This window comes from Poecilia latipinna, unplaced genomic scaffold (assembly GCF_001443285.1).
Source record: "Poecilia latipinna isolate Pla-1442-1.1 unplaced genomic scaffold, P_latipinna-1.0 Scaffold3004, whole genome shotgun sequence".
Lineage (NCBI taxonomy): Eukaryota > Metazoa > Chordata > Actinopteri > Cyprinodontiformes > Poeciliidae > Poecilia > Poecilia latipinna.
The window spans coordinates 31,430-52,224 of NW_015115620.1; the positions used below are offsets into that span (position 1 = coordinate 31,430).

General features: G+C 39.8%; 1 protein-coding gene across 1 annotated transcript in view; it reads right to left on the reverse strand.

The window, feature by feature from the left end:
* Positions 1 to 20,795, reverse strand: part of chtf18 (CTF18, chromosome transmission fidelity factor 18 homolog (S. cerevisiae)) — a gene marked incomplete at its 5' end in the record, with an annotated part of 44,217 nt that overhangs the window by 13,301 nt on the left and 10,121 nt on the right. The window contains 6 exons of the mRNA XM_015022427.1: positions 6,037 to 6,132; positions 6,227 to 6,371; positions 11,607 to 11,737; positions 15,211 to 15,360; positions 15,472 to 15,696; positions 15,783 to 15,897. Of these exons, the coding sequence (XP_014877913.1) occupies positions 6,037 to 6,132; positions 6,227 to 6,371; positions 11,607 to 11,737; positions 15,211 to 15,360; positions 15,472 to 15,696; positions 15,783 to 15,897 (862 nt within the window). The remainder of the gene's footprint in view (positions 1 to 6,036; positions 6,133 to 6,226; positions 6,372 to 11,606; positions 11,738 to 15,210; positions 15,361 to 15,471; positions 15,697 to 15,782; positions 15,898 to 20,795) is intronic.

Sequence of the window (20,795 nt, forward strand, 5' to 3'; positions counted from 1 at the left end):
TCATTACTGAACCAAGAAAATTACAGGCTGTGGTTTCCAGTCCAGCTGTTGAGCTCTGTACATCTTCAAGGTGAAGCAGTGCAGTTCTGCGTTCCTGTTGGGTTTTATCATCAGTATGTTCAATGCTGAAGCTGGCTTCTGATGGGTTCGTGTGGTAAAGGGCCATTTGACTTTTCTGGCTGCATCTGGATCACCTACTGGCTCTAAATCAAATCAGGATCATCTATAGGAAACGTTAAACAGATTCTTCAACGTGTGAATTTTGCCAATTTTATACTGATAGTCAAAATTTAAAATGTACCACTGGTCCACTGGGTTTTCTGAAGTAATTGGTAAGTAGTCGTCTACCAGATATTCTAAAGAACTTTATGCTTTTATGGAGATGCTGATTTCATTTCCTAGCAGAACTTTGGACCAGCCTGCAGTAAATGACCTTGGAGCTCCTGTTCTCGAATGTCCAGCAAACTGACCTGACCTGAACGTCTCGCAGAATTTCCACAGTGTTGCCAAGAGGAAGATGAGATACACTAGAGCCAACAAGTCACTTGACCTGAAGGCAGCTATCAAAACAACCTGAACTTCCTGAACCTCATCAGAACCACAGGCAGATTGTCTCTATGCTACGCCACATTAATCCAGTAATTCATGCAGAAGTATGGAGTGCACAGAAATAAACATACACTATATTGCCAAAAGTATTTACTCACCTGCCAAGACTCATATGAGCTTAAGAAACATCCCATTCCTAAGCCATAGGGTTCAATATGACATTGGTCCGCCTTTGCAGCTAGAACAGCTTCAACTCTTCTGGGAAGGCTGTCTACAAGGTTTAGGAGTGTGTTTATGGAGATTTTTGACCGTTCTTCCAAAAGGGTATTTGTGAGGTCACATACTGACGTGGGATGACAAGGCCTGGCTCTCACGCTCCGCTCTAATTCACCCCAAAGGTCAGGTCACATAAAGCTACATAACCCAGTCAAGTTCATTCACACCAGACTCTCCATCCATGTCTTTGTGGACATTTCTTTGTGCTCTGGTGCACAGTCATGTTGGAAGAGGAAGGGGTCATCACCAAACTGTTCCACAAAATTGAGAGCATGGAATTGTCCAAAATGTCTTAGTATGTTGAAGCATTCAGAGTTACTTTCACTGGAACTAAGGGGCCAAGCCCAGCTCCTGAAAAACAACCCCACACTATAATCCCCCTCCACCAAACTTTACACTTGGTACAATGCAGTCAGACTAATACTGTTCTCCTGGCAACTGCCAAACCTAGACTTGCCCATCAGATTGCCAGATGGAGACGTGCAATTCGTCACTCCAGAGAACGCGCCTCCACTGCTCTAAAGTCCAGTAGCAGCGTGCTTTACACCACTGCATCCAACGCTTTGCATTGGATGCAGCTGGTCCACCATGGAACCCCATTCCAAGAAGCTCTGCGCACTGTTCTTGAGCTAATCTGAAGGCCTCATGTCGTTTCCAAGCACTTCCACTTTCTTATAATACAGCTGACATTTGACTGGGGAATATCAAGGAAATTTCACATCTGGATTTGTTGCACAGGTGGCATCCTATCACAGTTCTATGCTGGAATTCACTGAGTTCCTGAGATCGAGCCAATCTTTCACACGTTTGTAAAAACATTTTGTATGCTTGTGCTTCATTTTATACACCTGTGGACAAGGACATGATTGGAACACCTGATTCCGATAATTTGGACGGGTGAGCAAATACTTTTGGCAATATAGTGTAATTATCAGAAAGCTGACATTTCTCTTTCATTTTTTAAAATAGAGCTTATGTAACACTTTCACTATTATAAGCCTTAGATTTCAGTCTACTTTTCCATATATTTAGTTTTTTGAGCAGTAATTGTGTATTCATATTTAAAAGAAAAGGTCAGCAAACAGCCACCAAAATCTGATCAGATTAAAACTCTTTTAGAAAATCAAAAATAAAAGCTGCATTTAAATGTTTATAACAATAGGGAGTAATAATGCCCCTGGAGGACTACTCTGGTTCTTGAAAAAGGTTTTATGCTTCTGTTGGTTGATGAATATGGAAATGGTTCTGTTCGTTTGTTCTTCTCTGACCAGCTTCAGTGTTGAGATGGGTTTGTGAATCTGAGCTGGCAGAAATCGCTTCAGAACACTTATAAATATTCAAAGAAGGAGGAGTCCAAATCAAAGTTCACTCTTTATATTGAAAAGTTGCCAGAATGTACATACACAAAAGTATGTGTAGGTGTGTGGTTTCTGTAATCAAAGCAGAATAATACTAATTAATTATAACCAAAGTTACAACATAAACATAAAAATACAGTGAAGCAGTACTTAAATACACTGTAGAGCTAAATCAGTTGACATATTCCCTCAGACTGGTTAATTAAACTTGAAGTCAGTTAATTATGAATTAACACAGAACATGCAGCTTCACAACAACGGCACATTAACAAAGGGGTGGCGAACATGCAGCTCTTTGACGGATCCTGTGCTGCTCTTTGATACCAAAAATTCCCACACTCATTGAAGGAGGCACTGACAAAATCAGCGTAACGTGCAGCACAGGATATGAAATTTTGTTATGCTGGTGCTACAAGTCTCCAGTAGTTGCCAGTTTAAGAGGAGAGACTTTAGGTGATAGATGGAAGCTGAATCATTTCAGAATAAAATCTATTTCCATGGTAGCAGCTTTCCTCAACAGTATCTGTATTTCTGTCGGCTGCATAATTTCAGATCGGTGCAATTTGTGTCACATCCAAGCTCAGAGGACTGTGGAGCAGAGGCAGGAGTGAAGCAGAGCGAGCTGCTACTGCTGCTGCATAAATAATAAGATAGGAGCAAGTCAGAGTTTGCGCAGCAGGTTGTGGTGCCGCTAGGGGGAAAAACAAACTAGTTCTGATCTGGTCTGTTGATCTCCAGACCAGTCACAATGTGTGTATTCACAACTGATTCATCAGTGACTCTGTAGCAAAGGAAGCTGAGCTACCTGGATCCAAAAATGCATAAGATGTCATTGTCTTGGTTCCCTTTCGTGCCTTTACACACACTGGAATGACCGACAGGACACAATCGTCCCTCCCGGCCCCAGTGACACCACAGGTTTCAGCTGTTCACAACTTTCCTTTACTGGTTCTTCTTTAGTGCCTTTGGTTGTAATGTGTAAAGATGTGGGGTGACATCTTGAGCATTCTTGACACTGAAGTTTCTGTTTGCAACTGCTACTCATATGTTCTTGCTTCAAACGTGCAAAACACAAACCTTTGCTCCTCAGGAATTCAATTTCGTCCTTATGTGGCTTGCTCTTGAATTTTTTGCAAACTATGAGGCTGTGGAGAGCACTGCTCTTCACAGCTTATAAACACGTTTGGTGGTAGTCTCTGCTGTTGTAGGTGGTGTTTTTGAAGATATTTCTGTCTTCTGTCTTTTGAAGTATAACAAGTGTGGTAAGCACCTTCTTTGGTTTGAATGATTCCAAGTGTTGTTTTGGTTTAGTAGATTTTTTCGTGGCTATGGTGGTGTCCTTTAAGTTTCCATAGAGTGGGTGTAAAAGGTATTGAACCTGCTGGTTCAAAAAGTTAAAGTCCTTAAATTTATCTCTTTTCTTGGTCCTTTCTTGCAGGTCACAGGCAGATTTTCTTCACAATTCTTTGAGCTTGCATGGCAGTTTATTTAGCAAAAAATTTATATTAGCTGTGTTGCCCAAGTTTTCTGAAAATATTTGCTATCTAGTAGCTAATATTGGCTATTAGATAGCTAATATCTAATAGCATCATTGAGTTTGAGCAGCCAGTAAAGAAAAGTGCAAAAGACTGAAGAGCAACTCCATCTTCTGGTTTAATTGCTGGCCAGTTCAAATCCTCTTTAATGTAGGCTTCTGGGATCTTGAAGTCATCTTCAAAGAACTCCTTTAACATCTGTCTAGCTTTAATATATCCTGCTGAAGATTCCATATGAATGCAGCTCTTAACCAACTCATGTGGTTATCTACTTGTGTTGTGTAGCAAAAACTGAAGTCAATCACAATCATTACCGGTCAACTCTCGATTCCATGTTCGATGGCTTCAGTGAAAGATCTGCATTCCAACGGTTCTCCATTAAATATTGGTATGGTGAGACCTGGAAGAAATGGTTATGGTTCTTCACCAGGTACTCTGTGACATGGGCTTTTTGTGAAATAGCTTGGCAAAGCCCGTCTCTAGGTTGATCTCTAGGTTCAACTTCTTTTACAGATGTAGCCATTTGAACATGTGCAGCTGGAGCAGTGTCTTTAAAGCTGCCTGGTTTTAATGTGTTCTGTGATGGTAGCTGTAATGTAGGTTTTATATCTTCTTTACTGTCTTTTTAATCAGCTTGAAAAACGCTGTTGTCTTCTTCATATTTCTGCAAAATCTCCATTTTAGCATTTTAGCACTGGACTCTGCTAACGCTGTTTGCATTGCATGCTTTGATTGCCTTTAAAACAGCTTCAAAAATCTTTTGCTGAGCTTCAAACTCTGCTTCTTATTGTTTTCTTCAGCCTCTATATTCTTGAAATTTTGCTCTGCATGCCACTCTGCTTCTTCTTTTTCTAGTTTATTTTCTGTAAAGCAGCAGCCTTTGCCTTTAAAGCAGCCCACTCTAATTCTGCCTTTAATCTCACTGATGAAGATGATGAGACTGAACTTCCACATTGTGTTGATGAACTACTTTTGTGTCTGCTTGTCTGCCTTGATGTCATAGACCTGCTATCTGCAGGTGTTTTCTGTTTGTCACATTCCTCGGCTGGGTTGGCGCAATTCAGAATGTCTTTCATCCATCCTTCACAACGCCAAAAGAAGTCATCCATAGCATCATGCTTCGGTCTGAACCAGTCTCTTTGATCTTTCATGTATTCTTAATCATCAATAACTTTCTGCAGATCAGAGTCGAACTTCTTAAACTCTTCTTGCAAGCCACTAAAATCCACACGAAGCTTATTTTTTTACAGCATCAACGTTTGAGTCATTTTCCATTAACTGCTCAATTTGCTTCTTCAAGCTTGACACCTGGACTAGCGTGGACCTGAGAGCTTGGATTAGCTTAGGCTTATGTTCTTCTCCAGCCTTTCCAGTCATTTTCACCGTCCGTTTTTCACTCTCTCGTTCGTCCATAGCGAGCTAAACTTCTACGTCTTATAGATAATAATGTCAACAGTTCCACTTCATAATTCCACTGAGCCACCAGATGCTTGCCTTCATTTTTTTTCTTTTTTTTAACTCAAGTACTTCAGCTGCAACTGTCGCTTGTTATCCAATTTACTACTTTTCCAAGTCTCTGTGCTGCTTTTCTGAAACAATTCCTTGTAAGTTGTGTTGCTCCAAGTTGATACAGTCCACATGTAGAGCAAGTTTTTTTTTTACTATTGTAGATTCCGAAACAATGAAGCCATAAGCTTGACACTCCATATTTCCCTTTCTGTCCACTTGATGTTGAAATGACAAAAAAAAAACAAAAACAAAAAAAAAAACAGACTGGATCCTCTTAAAGTTAAACAGTTTACTTCAAAAATAAAAATGATACAAATGTTACTTTTACACAAAAAGAATAAAGAATAAAACTAACCCTAATTCTCTAGCCACACCTTCAAATCCTTAACTGCAAATAGATATGTATATTTACTAGAAGGCCTTAGTAGTCTAAGAAATTTGTATGCATTAGAGGTTTAACTAGTAATCATTTTTATCCTAATAAACAAATTATCATAAGAAATACAAACTTAATTTATTCTAAAGGTCTGAATGAACTAAAACTGAATTTAGGCTTCTACAGTTGGAGTTGGTTCTTTTCTTTCCGTTTTATTTACTACAGTCTGTCATGTGCTTTATTTTGTTTTTTTCTTTGTCATTTTATTATTATTTGTGTCTTTGTTTGATTCGCTTCAGTGTTGTACTGAACTTTGGTTAAACAAGTTCTTTTTAAGTGCTTTAGAAATAAACTGGATTTTGCTTTCTGAACTTTAACTGTCAGCACATAAAGCACACATTCCCTGAAAAGAAGGTGTTTTTGTGCATCTCACCCTGGTCTCCACTGTTGTCTGTTTCACAATGTTCTCCAACCTCTGCTGATGGTTCTTGGTTGGTTTCGGACCTGCACTCTTTTTTTCTTCCTCTTTCTTCACAACAAACACATGCAGCACATCACAAATCATAAGTACAGTTTCATACACATTCAGCTTTTTTCTGACTAAACAGGCGGTGGCATCTAACCGTAGCAGGGTTCCTCTGAAGCATCATCTGTTCAGCTCTTCTCATCTTCTCCTGCTCCATTTCTCTGCTGATGGTCTGTTTGGCCTGGTAAGTCAGCTGGCGACGCGGCAGCAGGCCCGGAAACCGCGCCACCTCCTCCACACGACTGCACACACAACAAACTTAAAATGTGATGGCAAGCAGCTGAAAACAAACTACTCCAACTTAACTGTTGAATAGTGATGTGGTCTTGTCTGCAGAGTTGATAGAAAAACAAAAAATCTAAGCCGTGCACCCCCTGGACTATTTTTTGTTGGGGTTTTTTTGACCTCAGAGTGGCCAACCTGCTGCTGTGTACTTAAAGGTGTAACTGTGACTTTATCTTGACTAAGACCTCACATGTTAAAAAAAAGCAAGCACTATTTTTAGTATTTATCCTAAATCCATAAGACTTATATTCTTAAAAAAAAAAATATCCAAAGTAAAATGCAATGACATTCCAATTTCACAAGCTGAAGTTTTATTCTCAATAGAATAAGAATTGGTTTGCAACCAATTGTCAACACTAGGACAACTAGAAAACAAGGTTCAAGGGCATCATATTTCACAGATCAGTGAAAAGTTTGAATAAACAAATGTAATATGTCAACGTGCAGCACAATGTAACCCACACACCACCTCTGCCAGATCATTAGAGCAGGTGTTTAAATTAGCTAATCAACCACAGCTGTATTCAGATGATCACTTTATAATCCCAAAATAAACATCAAGCCTGAAAACATGAAACTGTTAAGGACTGAATGTTCTGCACTTTGTGTGTTTGTGCGTTTTATGGTGTTGAATCCTCATACGTATAGTGGAAATATTTGTTGGTTGCTAAGGCAACAAGTCTCTGTGTAGCTAGTGACACAAAGTGAGAAAAAAAAAAATAAAGAGTACCAGTGGATTTGATTTGTTCTGTAACAGTTTTTCTACCTTTGCTGTTGCGTACTGCACTAAATCAAGAATATTTACATCTCCAAGTTTTATTTAGTTAACGGAATCGTTCTATCGTGGCAGTGTGGCTATGGATGGCAAGGAAAAGAAAAGTCTTTTTGCACCTCCAGCACATTCGTGAAATTTCCGGATGTAAACAATAACATGCAACGAGTCTAAATGGTATTAGTCGATGAATGCAGTACTTTTAGGTAAAAGTTTAACTAAGTTAAATAACACCAACTGCACTGCAAGCAACAGATGGCAGTGTGAACATACTCAAAAATGAAAATTTCACTGCAATTTTGATTAAAAAGGGCAAAACTTTTTATAAGCATAACTTCCTGAAGGACTGGTGTGGACATGTCCCCACCAATATTTCCTACAGCTTTTTCCTTTCTGTTCCTGCATCAATTTCAGACAGTAACTCGATAGCAACCTAGCACTGTGTTCAAAGCATTAACAACCAGTGGACAACTGCTATTTAAAATTCCTTTGTAAAATGTAAATGGCGGGTCCGCTCAGTGACCTAGTGCACTGGACATCACGTGACTTACTGTGCGCGCCGTGGCAGTGCGCCACATGCGCTGTTACTTTGCATTCAGTCAGGAATATCGGTGGTCGGGGAAATGACACAATCAAGCAAAGAATCTGAAAAGGGGACGCAAAGTTTTGATATTAATTGAAAACACTACAAGAGCAAGATAACAAGGTCCAAGGGATCACATTTCACAGGTCAGTAAAAAGCTTTAATTAAAAATATAAAAAGTGGGGAGTAGGTTAGCTACGCTACAGCTTAACTTTGACTAACTTAACGTAGCTTACCCATGCTGCGCAGTTTGGTGTATTTCGGTTCAGTTAGTACAAAAATAAGGCAACCCAAACATCTACTTTATGAGATTATCAGTGGAGCAGGTCTTTAAATTAGCTAATCAACCACCACAAGCGTTCAGGCAATTACTTCTTAATCGCAAAATAAACATCAAGCCTGACTCCTGGAAATGTTGTCTGTCGGTTGTCGTGACAACGGATCTGCGTGACGTTAGGCTGACAGAATGGTTTTAAGTTGTTCTAAGTTTCTTCGTCCCTGTAGTTGCATCATTTGTTCATTGAACGTGGTGATTTTAAAGCAATGATCAAATAGGATGAAATATTTTATAGAGCATAGGAGTCAAAGTTTGGAGGTTACAACAATTTTTGTGACAGATTCCTGCTCATGTTGGATTGGAATCCAGTAATATATCATTACATAATATATATGTTATTATATTATATATAGCATATATATTATTTAATTTGCCATTAGGATTATTAAAGTATTTTTTTATTTGAACTGAATGTATTAATGGTCAGCCTACAACCCAACTACCCCAACCAACCCCAAAACGTTCTACTGAAAGTCTTGACGAGCAGAGACACAGATGTGACTTGCAGTGGCGTTTTTTGATATATTCTAAAAGGTTTTTATTTTCAATAAGTACCATTAATCTGACAAGCCTCATCAGATTGTATATCCTAAGTTTTTGAGTAAGACAGCCTGGCATTCACATTTGGTTTTCGCCTCATTCTTAGCACAAAAAAGGCCTTCTAGGTTGCACTATCCCTACCCACCCCCCAACTGTTCCTCACAATTTGTCCCCATCAATTGCAACTCAAAGTCACACCCTTGTTTGACTTACTTGAGTTGCTGCGGTGTTCAGGCGCCAGAGAACTTCAGCTCTGAGAGTAACAAAATAGGGATCTGCTTCTCCACAAGAAGTAAGCATCAATGGAAAATTTAGAATATTTTCAAGGGGTGATAAAAAACATGCCACCTTTTCTTACCTTTTACTGGCCTAAATTTTAGCTAATTTAATTTACTACCTTTTACTCCCATGCGGAAACCCTGTAAAAACAACATTTTGTGTGGCCCTCCCCAGATTGCACACGATGGTAATTCAACGTTGAATTATAGTCAGAATAGCTGATTTTTGGCTAAGGTCAACAACTGACGGTGGATTAACCATCAAACAATCATCCAATTCTAGCCAATTAACTAATGCTGAAAAGATGTCATTGAATCAATATTGTTTTGTGGTCGAATTCTAATGACTGAAATGCCAATGCATAATCCAGTGTTTTTCAACACAAATGTGCATGTAGATCCACATTCAGTTGATGGTTGAATCAACATTGATATAGTGTCAATTATGGTTGAAACCCTAATGTTGATTAAACATGTAAGTCACTGACCACTTTCAATGTCAGGCTTCAACGTAGATTCAATGTTTCTGCCTGACATTGTTTTAATGTTGTTTCACTCGTATTGTGCTATCTGGGTCAGGTTCTCTGGTACATCATTACACAAACGGGGGTCATTTTACTGCTTATTTGGCATCCAGACTAAAGGCACCAATGTTCACAAAGCAGATCTGCTTTGTGAACATTGGTGCCTTTATTCATTTTTGAATGACAAAAGAAGCAATAACAGTGGTGAAATTACCTTTTTGATTTTTGAGTGAGGCTGCATTCTGACAGATGAGTAAAATGCTAGTCATGCTATGTCATGAAATAGAAACTAAGTTTTTATATATTATTCCATTTTAAAAGTAAATTCCAGACTTTTCCAAATTGTGTAAAAACCAAAATACTGAAGGATAAATTGTTAAAATCAAATGTGCCATTATGTGGCAAATGAAACAAAAATATTGACATAAATAAATGAAAACCATGTCAACACTACTAGATGTTTAGTCTTTAGAAAACATTTTTTCTCTCTTTCTGACAGTATAGGAGCAGACTTCTTTCTTTCCTTCTTTCTCTCCTCTACCCTTATCTCCACCTTTCTTGCCCTTTCCCACAGCTTTTGGTTTTCCCATAGCAAAAGCAGTTAAGGCTCCATTTGTGGAAGTAAATCTGTTGGGCTTCACCTTGAATGAAAATGGTAAATGGACTGAACTTATATAGCACTTTTCCAATCAGTTTTGACCACTCAAAGCGCTTTACACTCACAAACGTGCACACATTTATGCACTGATACACAGATTGGTAGGCAATTTTCGGTTAGGTGTCTTGCCCAAGGGCACATCAACATGAGGCAGGAGGAAGCTGGACTCAAACCTACAACCTTCTGATTGCAAGATGACTACTCTACCCACACAGCCACAGTTGCCCCCCACTTTGGCACTCAAGACAATAATTCTGAATGTCATACCGCCAGAACAACACATAAAAAAAGAAAAAAAAACATAAGTCATAATAAAGCTTCCAGTTCATAATCATCTAGACCTGGAAAATGACATTAGCAAATTCCAAAGTTTTCCCAAATGCAAACTAACAAACTTTACTTACATTTTCTTTAGGGATGCACCAATATAAAAATTTGGGCTTATATTGATATCTGATATTAAAGATGATTCCTCCAGATCCAAAACCAGAGCAGTCCAATGGCATATCTCCACTTGTGCCAAACAATTAGGCTGCCTTTGACGTCGACCACTCATTTCCAAACTGCCCTTCTCCACCAGTCACAGGGTGGTGTTGTGGTGTGCCAGTGAGGGCAGGTACAGGAAGGTGTAGACCAGGAGCAGCAGCAGCAGAGCCAACACCAGGGGCAAGCACCAGTCATTGGTGACCAGCACCTCATCACAGCGAGCCTGCAGGAAGGAGCCGTCCTGGACGCCCGGCTGCTCTTCAGCCGGCCGCAGCATGCCTGGAGAATCCCAGCCTGACCAACCGTTAGCCTCACACAGGCTCGGGAATCGTTGAAACACGGCGTGGAACTGAATAAAACTCCCAAACATGAATACAGCCTCCAAATCTAGCACTGTTCTAACACATTCATTCCTGCTCCAGAAACGTTGAATTCCGCCATATGTCATCTGAGTCCAACTCTTAGTCAATCCCATTCTACAACAGTAATGAGGCTTTGCTGTCTGCGACCCTGTTCTGACACAACAGTCACACACACACACACACACACACACACACACACACACACACACACGTATGTTTGTCAGGCTAGCTTTGTGGGGACTTTCCATTGACTTCCATTCATTTCTACAGCCTAAGCCTAGCCCTTACCATTACATACTTAACCCTAACCAAAACTCAATTCACACCTTAGTCCTAAACCTAAACCCTAACCCATAAACAGCATTTCCCCTTGTAGGGACAGTGGGTCCCACAACATATGTGTCAGGAAAGTTGTCCCCACAAGGTATTAAATCCCTTGTGAGGTGTGTGTGTCCATGTGTTTGTATGCACTCACACACACACTCCAGGTAATAAGGGGATTATTCTCTAAGCTGTTATGCAGAGAAACCAGTGTGGACTAGCACAGTGACCTTCAACACCCCAACAGCTCACACATCTGCTCAGCAAGTTTCCCTCCCCACTGGCTGGTGGGCAGCAGGAGGTTTGTTTGGGTGTGTGTGTGTGTACTCACGGCTCCAGCATGAAGGTGTACTGGCCCTCAGGTGTGCGGTCCTGCCTGTATGAGAGGTTGTAAGCCAGCATGGTGTTGATCAGCTCTCGCATCAATTCCTTCTCTCTGCTGCTAAAAAGCTGAGGATTCACCTGAAAGTAGCAAATGCTGCACATTGAGCAGGTGTTTAGTGCAAAAAAGGATCAACATATTGAAATGGCAGGTTTTTGTGGTATTAAATTGAAACATGATCAATCATTGTTCCACTTTTAATGCGACCATATCTTGCACGATTCAACCAAAACTAAAAAACTAAATTTTTTGGGCGAAGATTGGGGCATTGTCTGCATTCAACTTCTATGTACCACAAATCTAGAACAAACTTCCAGAAAACTACGAAACAGCCAAAACACTGAGTGCCTTTAAATCAAGGCTAAAAACACACCTTTTAGGGTCAGAGTTTCTCAACTGTTGACTGTATGTTACTTTTATGACTTTTTAGTCTTGTGTTTTTATGATTTGAAGCACAAACAAGGAAAACTAACAAAGTGTAATGAGCGTTCACAGAGCTACTGAAAAACCTATTTGTTGAAACTGTCACCATGTTGTGACAGTGTGGTATGAAACAGATGATCTGTGAAAAAAATGGAGCTCCTCTGCCTTCTCCCAGTGTCAACTAGAAACAACCAGTCAGAGCCAGAAGGCAGGTCTTAGTGCTCGTCAATCTTGTACTCATGTCTTTATTCTTTCTTCGATGTTGTCTGATACCATTACAGCTTTTCCCAGTCAGCAGCATCTGTTGCTACATACTACAGCTTTAATGGAGAAAACATGTTTAGTTTTCATTTGTGTCATAAGAATGAAGTCTAGATTCCATTTGATTTTTCTTGCGGTGCAGCATTATGCTAGCAGATGACAGGAACACAAATGAAGTTATCCATGTTACTACACAGTCCTTTAACATCAAGCAACATGGGAGGAAGCGCTAGAGTTGAGATTACTTTGAATTTAACTCCACTGTTAGTTTATTGCAGTAGAACAAGATTAAATATGTGAAACAGCCAAAACAGAGTGCCTTTAAATGAGGTTCACTTGAAAAGCTCACCAAGACCTGCTTTCCAGCTGCTGTTATTGTGTTTACTGGATTTTTTTAATGTTTTTCTTTCATTTGCCCTAAATTAACACATTTTCTAAATACTATGATGGTTTTCAGGGATTTTGTTACAGTGAACTATTTGTTATAAGGTTTTATTGGCTCTAGTGGCCTTTATTTAATAGTGAATTGACAGGAAAGTGGGTATTGAGAGAAGGGGGAAGACTTGAGGCAAAGGTCAGCAGGCCAGGAATCAAACCTGTGATGGCTTGTGGGTTTGTGGGTCCTTATGTGGGTTGTGCTTAACCCTTTGCCACCACAACATCCCCCAACCAACTATTTTTATCTTTTTTTTTCAGGCTCTCCCCTGGTATGTAACCCATATGCAAAAGAACACTAAAGCTATAACTGACACTAGTAAAAACTAAACAAAGAATTTTCAAAAACCAACTAAACTAAACTAGGCAAATTACTAGAACTAATAAAAATTAAAATAGAATTGAAAATCTGAACTCAAAATCAGAAAATCAAAATTAAATGAAACTAGAAGTGTAAGCAGTTATCGGTGGCTTCCAAACCTGACCCAACAAGCCCACCCCTGGCCCCAGTCCTCTACCTCCCCTCATCCTGTCATCTTGGTATTGCCAGGAATAGTCGCACATTGATTGAGTTGGGAATTTGCAGAACAATGCTCACTCCTTAAAGGCTTACAAACAGGGGCGCCGTATAGGGGGAAAAGTTAGGACTATTCCAAGGGTTCGGGTTTTCAAAAAGAGAGAGAGAGAGAGAAAAGACAAGTGTCAATTTATAACCCAGTTTTTCTCCAAGAGAGGTGAGTAGACTGAGATTATCAACCATTTAGCATAATTAGTTAAGCTACAGACTACTGTTTGTCTCCATTTCACTAGCATTTAATGAATGAAAGAAAGAATTTAACATCATATTCATATATTTAACTTGCCCCTGTACCTTTTATCACACTTAACAGATGAGTCAGTCAGCAGCAGCTCTAACCACCATACCAGCATAACTCCTCACCCCTGTCCCAGTGTAAAAGGTGAGCAACACTGTGCCCAGTGACAATCTAGTTAGAATCATTCCAGGGATTTTTCCCATCTCTCTAACCTCTTTACAATTACCCAACAAAAACTACGTATTTATTACTCACAGAAATCCAAACAATCTTTATAAAATCTTTCATTAGCCCCTCTAGAAGTAAGTAAATGAGGTAAGGTAATTGTATTTATATAGCACATTTTCAGCAACAAGGCAATTCAAAGTGCTTTACATGAGTTAAAAGGAAATACAAAAAAAATAACAAACCAAAGGAAAGAAAACAGAGGAAAAGGAGCAAAAGAAAACTAATCTAATGTTGATCTAAAGTATGTAAACTAAGTGCTCCTGTTCAGGGTTACTAAGTATTCTCTGGTCTAATTCCATTTCTGGGTTTGGAGAACCGGAGTGTGAAAAATAGTCTAACAATGTTGATCTCAAAGTTTCCTCTGGGCTTCTGGTCTCTGTATCTAAATAGTGAGTACACTACAGTTTCTGAGGTTGATTGACAGTGCTAAGACTGTCCCTCCTGGTTCTGATTGGTTGGTTTTGGTCAGAACGGTGCATTTCTTTGGACAGCAGTATAGCAGCTCAGGGAGAAGGTGGAGAAGATTGATCTTTTTACCGATTATCTGTTTTATAGCAAACTGTCATGACACGGTGACAGCTTTAACAAATATGAAAAAACATTTTTTTATTTAAGTTATATTCTGCTGCTTGAACAAAATGCAACAACATAGCATTTTTTAGAAGTCTGGATTGCTTCATGTATATTTTGCACATTGCCTGTGACTGTTGCTGGTGGGGAGAGACATTTCAATAAGCTAAGACTAATAAAACAAATTTAAGCAACCTATTTGCTGTATTTTATGTGAACTATTTCATGTAAATTTCACTTGCAGTGAATATTGTGCTAGTATCAGTACTGGACCAAAGAAAAGAAGGCAGTTGCAAGCCTTTAAAATTGTGACACTTTTGATGGGTCAGATAGACTCAAGAAACTGTAACAGCAGGTGCACAGGAGGGGCCCAATTTCATTTTTCGTCATGGGGCCCAAGATTCCTGGCGGCGCTCCTGATTACAATAAATGCAGTCTATATGCAGCAGTGTAGGAGCAAGTCCAGTTGGGAATGCCTGAGGGAAGTCTGGGGTTCCCTCCCGGACCTGTTCCCCTGTGAACCAATCTTAGACAAGCGGAAGGCAATGGATGAATGGAAACATTTCAGGATTCTAAAAGTGTGAACACACTTTCTGAAATATCTCTGGAATAATGTTTAGCTTTCAGACAAGGATGTTCTTGATGCTTTAAACTCGAGTTTGGAAAAAACCCAAAATAATCTCAGCAACATTTTAGGTTAAACTGTGGAGGATATACGCCAGATTAAAAGGTGAAAAAAGTTCCTAACATTTTAACATGGCTATATATGTATATATTTTTTTCAACTTCAAGTAGTGTTACAATAAATGTTTTTAACGTACAGGTCGTAGTTTTGGACAGATGATATCAAGAAGCATCGTCAGAACATCTAGAGTGAGGTGGAGTTGGCCAATCCTGGATCTGATGCTTGCCGGGATGTCAGCCAACATGGTGGACAGAGCGTTCCTGCTGCTGAGGAGGCGAGAGGTGGCCTGCAGAGGACACCAACAGGAGTGCTTCAGAGTTTCTGTTACAAACACCCAAACTAACCTCCTCTCTTTTTTTTTAATCAAACTTCTCATATTCAAGCACAAGACCGTAACCTCCTGGTGGCTGTGAGGATAGCTGATGCGAGGCACATGCGTGTGGGCAAACAGGAAGTGAAACATCACAGACAGGAAGGGCAGATATCTCAGCAAGGAGAAGTTCTGTCCATGCAGAATCACTTCATTCAGCCTGTCAGAAAATATCAGCCAATCCAGAGCCTCGGACACACTCTGCAGGTTGGGGTCCCTCACTCTCACTGACAAATAGTTATCGTATAGGCCCTGGAGAAAAGAGGATAGTTGCTTTAATGTCATCTGTTCAGAAATTCAGCAAAGAAAGAAAAAAAAGCATTTGTGAAGCTGATTACCTGAGAGATCTTTTCATATTGCCCACTTGATGAAGCGAGGTGCAGAATATGCTGGAACCTCTGAAAGCCACTTCCTGAACCAGGCGCCTCTTCAAAGCCTTTGCCAATACGTTTTCTGATCAACACAAGCCAACTTTGCTTAGCAACCAGTTAATGTGAAAAACATTCTAAAGACCTTTCTATTTACAGCCAAAGAATTACTCCCCGACTGCTTGTTTGCACTCAACATTTTACATTTGCTAAAATACACAGAGCTAATGAAAAAAAAAACATTTCACAGGGAAAGCCTGGTAGTGTTTACTAAATGTAACATTTCATGTTCAAATGCCAACACTGAATGGTAATAGTGTTGGCATAATACATAAAGCAATACAAAGGTTTAATATATAGGTTTAACACAATAGGAGGACAAATGTTCCAGACGGTCTGAGGATTTCTGCTGAAAGCTTCATTCTCTGTTTACATGTCAATAGTTGATCAACTTTGTCCTGAATCAGCTGCTGAATAACTTTTCTGGTTGTTGGGTTTATTTTCCCACAGACATCTCAAAGAATGAGTCACTACAAGCATTCAGCCTGTTTATTGGTCAGATGAGTTATGGTCATAAGAACCAAATGTAAACACAGGAAGCAGATCCCCAACACTGTCACAATAAGTAATAAATCTATTAATTGCATAATAAATTAAAATTAACTTGACAATTTCCATTCTGATTATTTATTTATGAAGGGCAATTTATTTACAGTGACAAAATAATTCATTTTATGTATGATTTCTGTTGTGTGGTTTTTATTTCCGTTTTATTTATTGTTGTCTTGGTTGCATTTTATTGTGGATATTTAAAATGTCTTCTAATTACTGGCCCCTCTCATCTCCTCCTCTTTCCCCTCACCACTTTCTTACCCTCCTCCTTCAGTTCTGAGTGGGAGAATTTTATTACTGAGTGGGGATTTATCACATTTTAAATTAAGCAGTTGAGAACAGTGGGTTGTGATTCCTTTCTGTACATTTTCTTACTTGTCTGTAAATATTATTGACCGTTTGTGCAGATTGTGTTGGCACAAAAACATCTAAAAGTCACAACAAACAGTGGAGGGTTCCCCTTTTTACACTAGTGGTATCCCCCAACCACACAGCCACTTTGCTGCTGGCTTGTCTGCAATCGGCTTCTAAGACAGGAAGCCTAAGGAGAGTACCAATCGGGTAAGAACAGATATTAACTGTGTTAATTCTGGGCTGTTAATTCAATAACCACACTACTGATGTTAGCATCCACACTTTAATGGTCGCCATTAACAGTTAATAACATGCGATCCCACGCTCCTCACACAACAGAATGAAAAAACTACAGCTCTCATTACCTCCCCTTACATCTAACACATGTGCAGTATGCTATTTACAACTTAATCTCCCCTCTTTCTTTAAAAAAAACATAACGGGTTAGAACAACATTCGGTAGTAGCATTTTAACTTTACTTATTTTAGCTCCATTTACTTGAACTTAATTTATGTAAAGAACAGTAGTGTTTTTTGTTTGTTTGTTTTAATCTTTAAATTGCCATTTTCCTTCACTTAGGGCTCTCAGTAGTCCAAGGACAGATGCCTCCAATTTCGTTAAGCAGTTAGCAAGTTGGTCTTTGGTAGGTATTCATATGATTTCCTGAATTGTCCCAGAACCCATAAGTTCTTTGATGCTGTTGATGTCAAGCCGAAGTCTCTTTTCAGTTACAAATTTTGTAGAGTGGACAGCATCAAGGAGGGAATGGTTGTCCGTTACACAGGTAATGGGTAGGATGTTGCGCGTGCCATCACCAACCATGAGCTCTGAATAGAGAGTAGTAAGAAAGACGGCACTATCAAGCCCATCTGCTAGTGCTAAAGTCTCTCCAGCTAACATGCTTCATACCACTCTCCTAATCCATCTGGATTGCCACCATATGGGTGAAAATTTTCCATCTTCTCTCATCAGGATGACAAAATGTCCTCCTTGTGTCCCTCCATCTGAGAGGTTTCCCATTGAGGAATCGCTGAACACCACTAGCTTGTGGTATTTGACGTCTCCTAAGCATTGGAATCTGAGGGTAACTTCCTCAGATTTAAGTTTTCTGATCAGTTTGTTTGCACAGTGTAATGTTTGAATTGTAGCATGTTTTGTGTTTGACGCCAAGATGGATTTGTCACACATGATGTCAGGTCTGCTCTGTCTTGCTACCCAAAGAATCTGTCCAATCTTGGATTTTAACATGTCCATTTCTGTGTCTGTTAATGGAACCTCCCACTGTGGTGCTCTGATGGAATTGGAATGGGCTGTAGGTTTTTAATGTATGCACGCTGTTGTACTCTGATTTCATTCTGCAGAGAATGAACCTCCATTCCAACGTAGTTGAAGCTGTTATGTTCTTCTCGTCCAACTTGAAAAGCAGCTTTCAGTTGGGGGATAATAGCTGAAGAAAACATGTCTGAACCACCCCATACAAAGTCATCTACATGGCATGTAAGAACTCCTGTCACCATACAGAAATCATCTTGCCAGTAGAAGACAGCTGGATCAACTTTTGACACAGTTCCTCCCAGCTTCTGCATGGTTTCTTTCACCTTGTTGTACCAGAAGAAGGAAGCATCTGCCAAGCCATAGACACATTTATTTAACTTCCATACGATTCCTTCACTCTGCCTCTTGAGGTGGATGAAGATACACATCCCGTGTTAAATCTTTACCTTGCAAAAAAGCTGCTTTGGAGTTCAGCTTCCATTTATCTTGGCTTTTAACAGCTATGACCATCTTTAGAGCTTCAGAGGAACAAGTGGGTGAATCCTTAGAAAGTTCTTGAATGTTAATTTCTTCAAAGCCTCTTGCAACCAGTCTAGCTTTTGGTACTATGTCTACTTGTGTTTTCTTGAGTGTGCACACCCACCTCGTTGATATGCATCTGACCTTCATCTTTTTCCTCCACAAATACATTGTTTCTTTTCCAGTTCTCAAGTTCAGTTTGTTTAGCGTGTGAGAAAATATCCTCATTCACCACTAATATTTCATCTCTGTTGTCAGTATTGGTCTTGACATTTTCAACCACTTCGAGGTTGCTTACTTGTCCCACATCAATGGACCCTGTGGATCCAGCAATTTCCTCTGGCTCAGTATATTCTAAGTTGTACCAGTTTTTGCGTTTCCCACTGGCTTTTCCTGCCCGGCTTGTTATTTTTTCAGCATACTTTTAACCTGTTTCTTTGTCGGTATATTTAACTCCTTGTCCAGCTTTTAGTTTTATTCCTTCACTTACAGTTGTGTGTCAGTGGGAGACCATCCTCTTCAGGTTGTACTGGATCACAGGAGGATTCAGTTTTCTGCAACACCAAGTGGTTCATCGCTTGTTGGTGCCATCTCCTCCTCATGTTCGGTTTCAAAATCATGTTCTTCATCAAGTACCGCTGCTGGTGTCCTTAAAGTTTAGCCCCGCGGTGTCTAAGAGCCTGAATGCTAACACTGCATCTGGTAGTTCCATTTTGAACTTGCGTAACTTGTTGTACCGTCGTTCAAATTTGATAATGTAATCCATCATGGACGTGTCGCCATGTCTGTTGATCCGATCAAACTCCGTGTAAGCTTCGTACTGTCAATCCTTTTTTTCTTTTAAAAACTTTGAATCCAGCTTGTTTAAAAGGACGCTCATTCCTGTATCGTCATTGAGATGTTCCGCAGCGATTTCCAACGCGCTCTCTCTTGCTCTTCCTGATAGCAACAGGGTAACCGCTAGAGCCTGCTTCTTTTTGTCTAAGTCAGTAACAAGTCTCCAGATTTCAATCTCATTTTTCCAACTTTCGTAAGACGTCTTCTCGTTGAACGGTGGGGGAACTTTGTACTTTCCAGCAGCAACTATCCTCTGCTACCAGTGTTGATTCAATAATCACACTGCTGATGTTAGCATCCACACTTTAATGGTCGCCATTAACAGTTAACAACATGCGCACCCGTGCTCCTCACACAACAAAATGAAAAAAACTACAGCTCTCATTACCTCCCAATACCTTACATTTAACACATGCGCAGTATGCTACTTACAACTTAACAGGAGCAACCCAGACATTTGAATGATTGAGGTGCTTGCTGTTTGTGTGTTTTGCCAATATAGCTAGAAGCTCTCTCACTCACTCCATGAGTCGGTTATTTCTCTCACAACAGTAAAGCATTCTCTCACATGCTGTGAGAGAATGCTCAACCACGCTTGTGGCGGCATCCTGGGTTAATATCTGTGCTGCAGTCAGATGGTCTTCACCACACACTTTTGTTCTGTTTTATTGTCTGGATGTGACAATCCCTTCTGTGGCTCACTGTTCCTTCTGCTGGATTGACAGTTTCACACCAACACATCAGGTCTGATGGCTGCTCTGCGGTAAAAGTATGTCCTGTACTCTATGTTGTACCTCGATCCTCTTATATGAATAAGAGGACCCCTAACCCTTATATGAATAAGAGGATCGAGGTACAACATAGAGTACAGGACATGGTCATGTTATGCATGTAACTACTGCTCCATGAGGAGCAGTAGTTACATGCATAACATGACCATTATCTGTGTCACAATGAAATGCCACAACATGGTAATAATTTTAACAAATGTGTAAAAAACATTTTTTACATAAGTTACTTTCTTAATCTTTAATAGAAGTTATGTAAAGCCACAAAACAACAATTCATTAATCTTAAAATATTTCAAGAGTATCTTGCAAAATCGATTTTTGAGCTTTGCATCATCTTGTAATGTTATTCTCTCATCAAAATCACACCTGGAGTGTTGCTTTGATTATTTTATGCAGGTTTGAGAAATCCTTTAAACTCCATGGCAACCATTCAGCTGTGCAAAATGGCTGGGTGGACCTAGCTCTGCCTTTGAAGCACAGCTCCTCCTTGTAGCTTTATTTTCCAAGCTTCAGAGCTTCTGCCTCACAGAGCAGGCTTTCACCATGACTCCCCCACTCAGCTCCTTCAGACTAGCCAGCAGCAATTAGCAAACA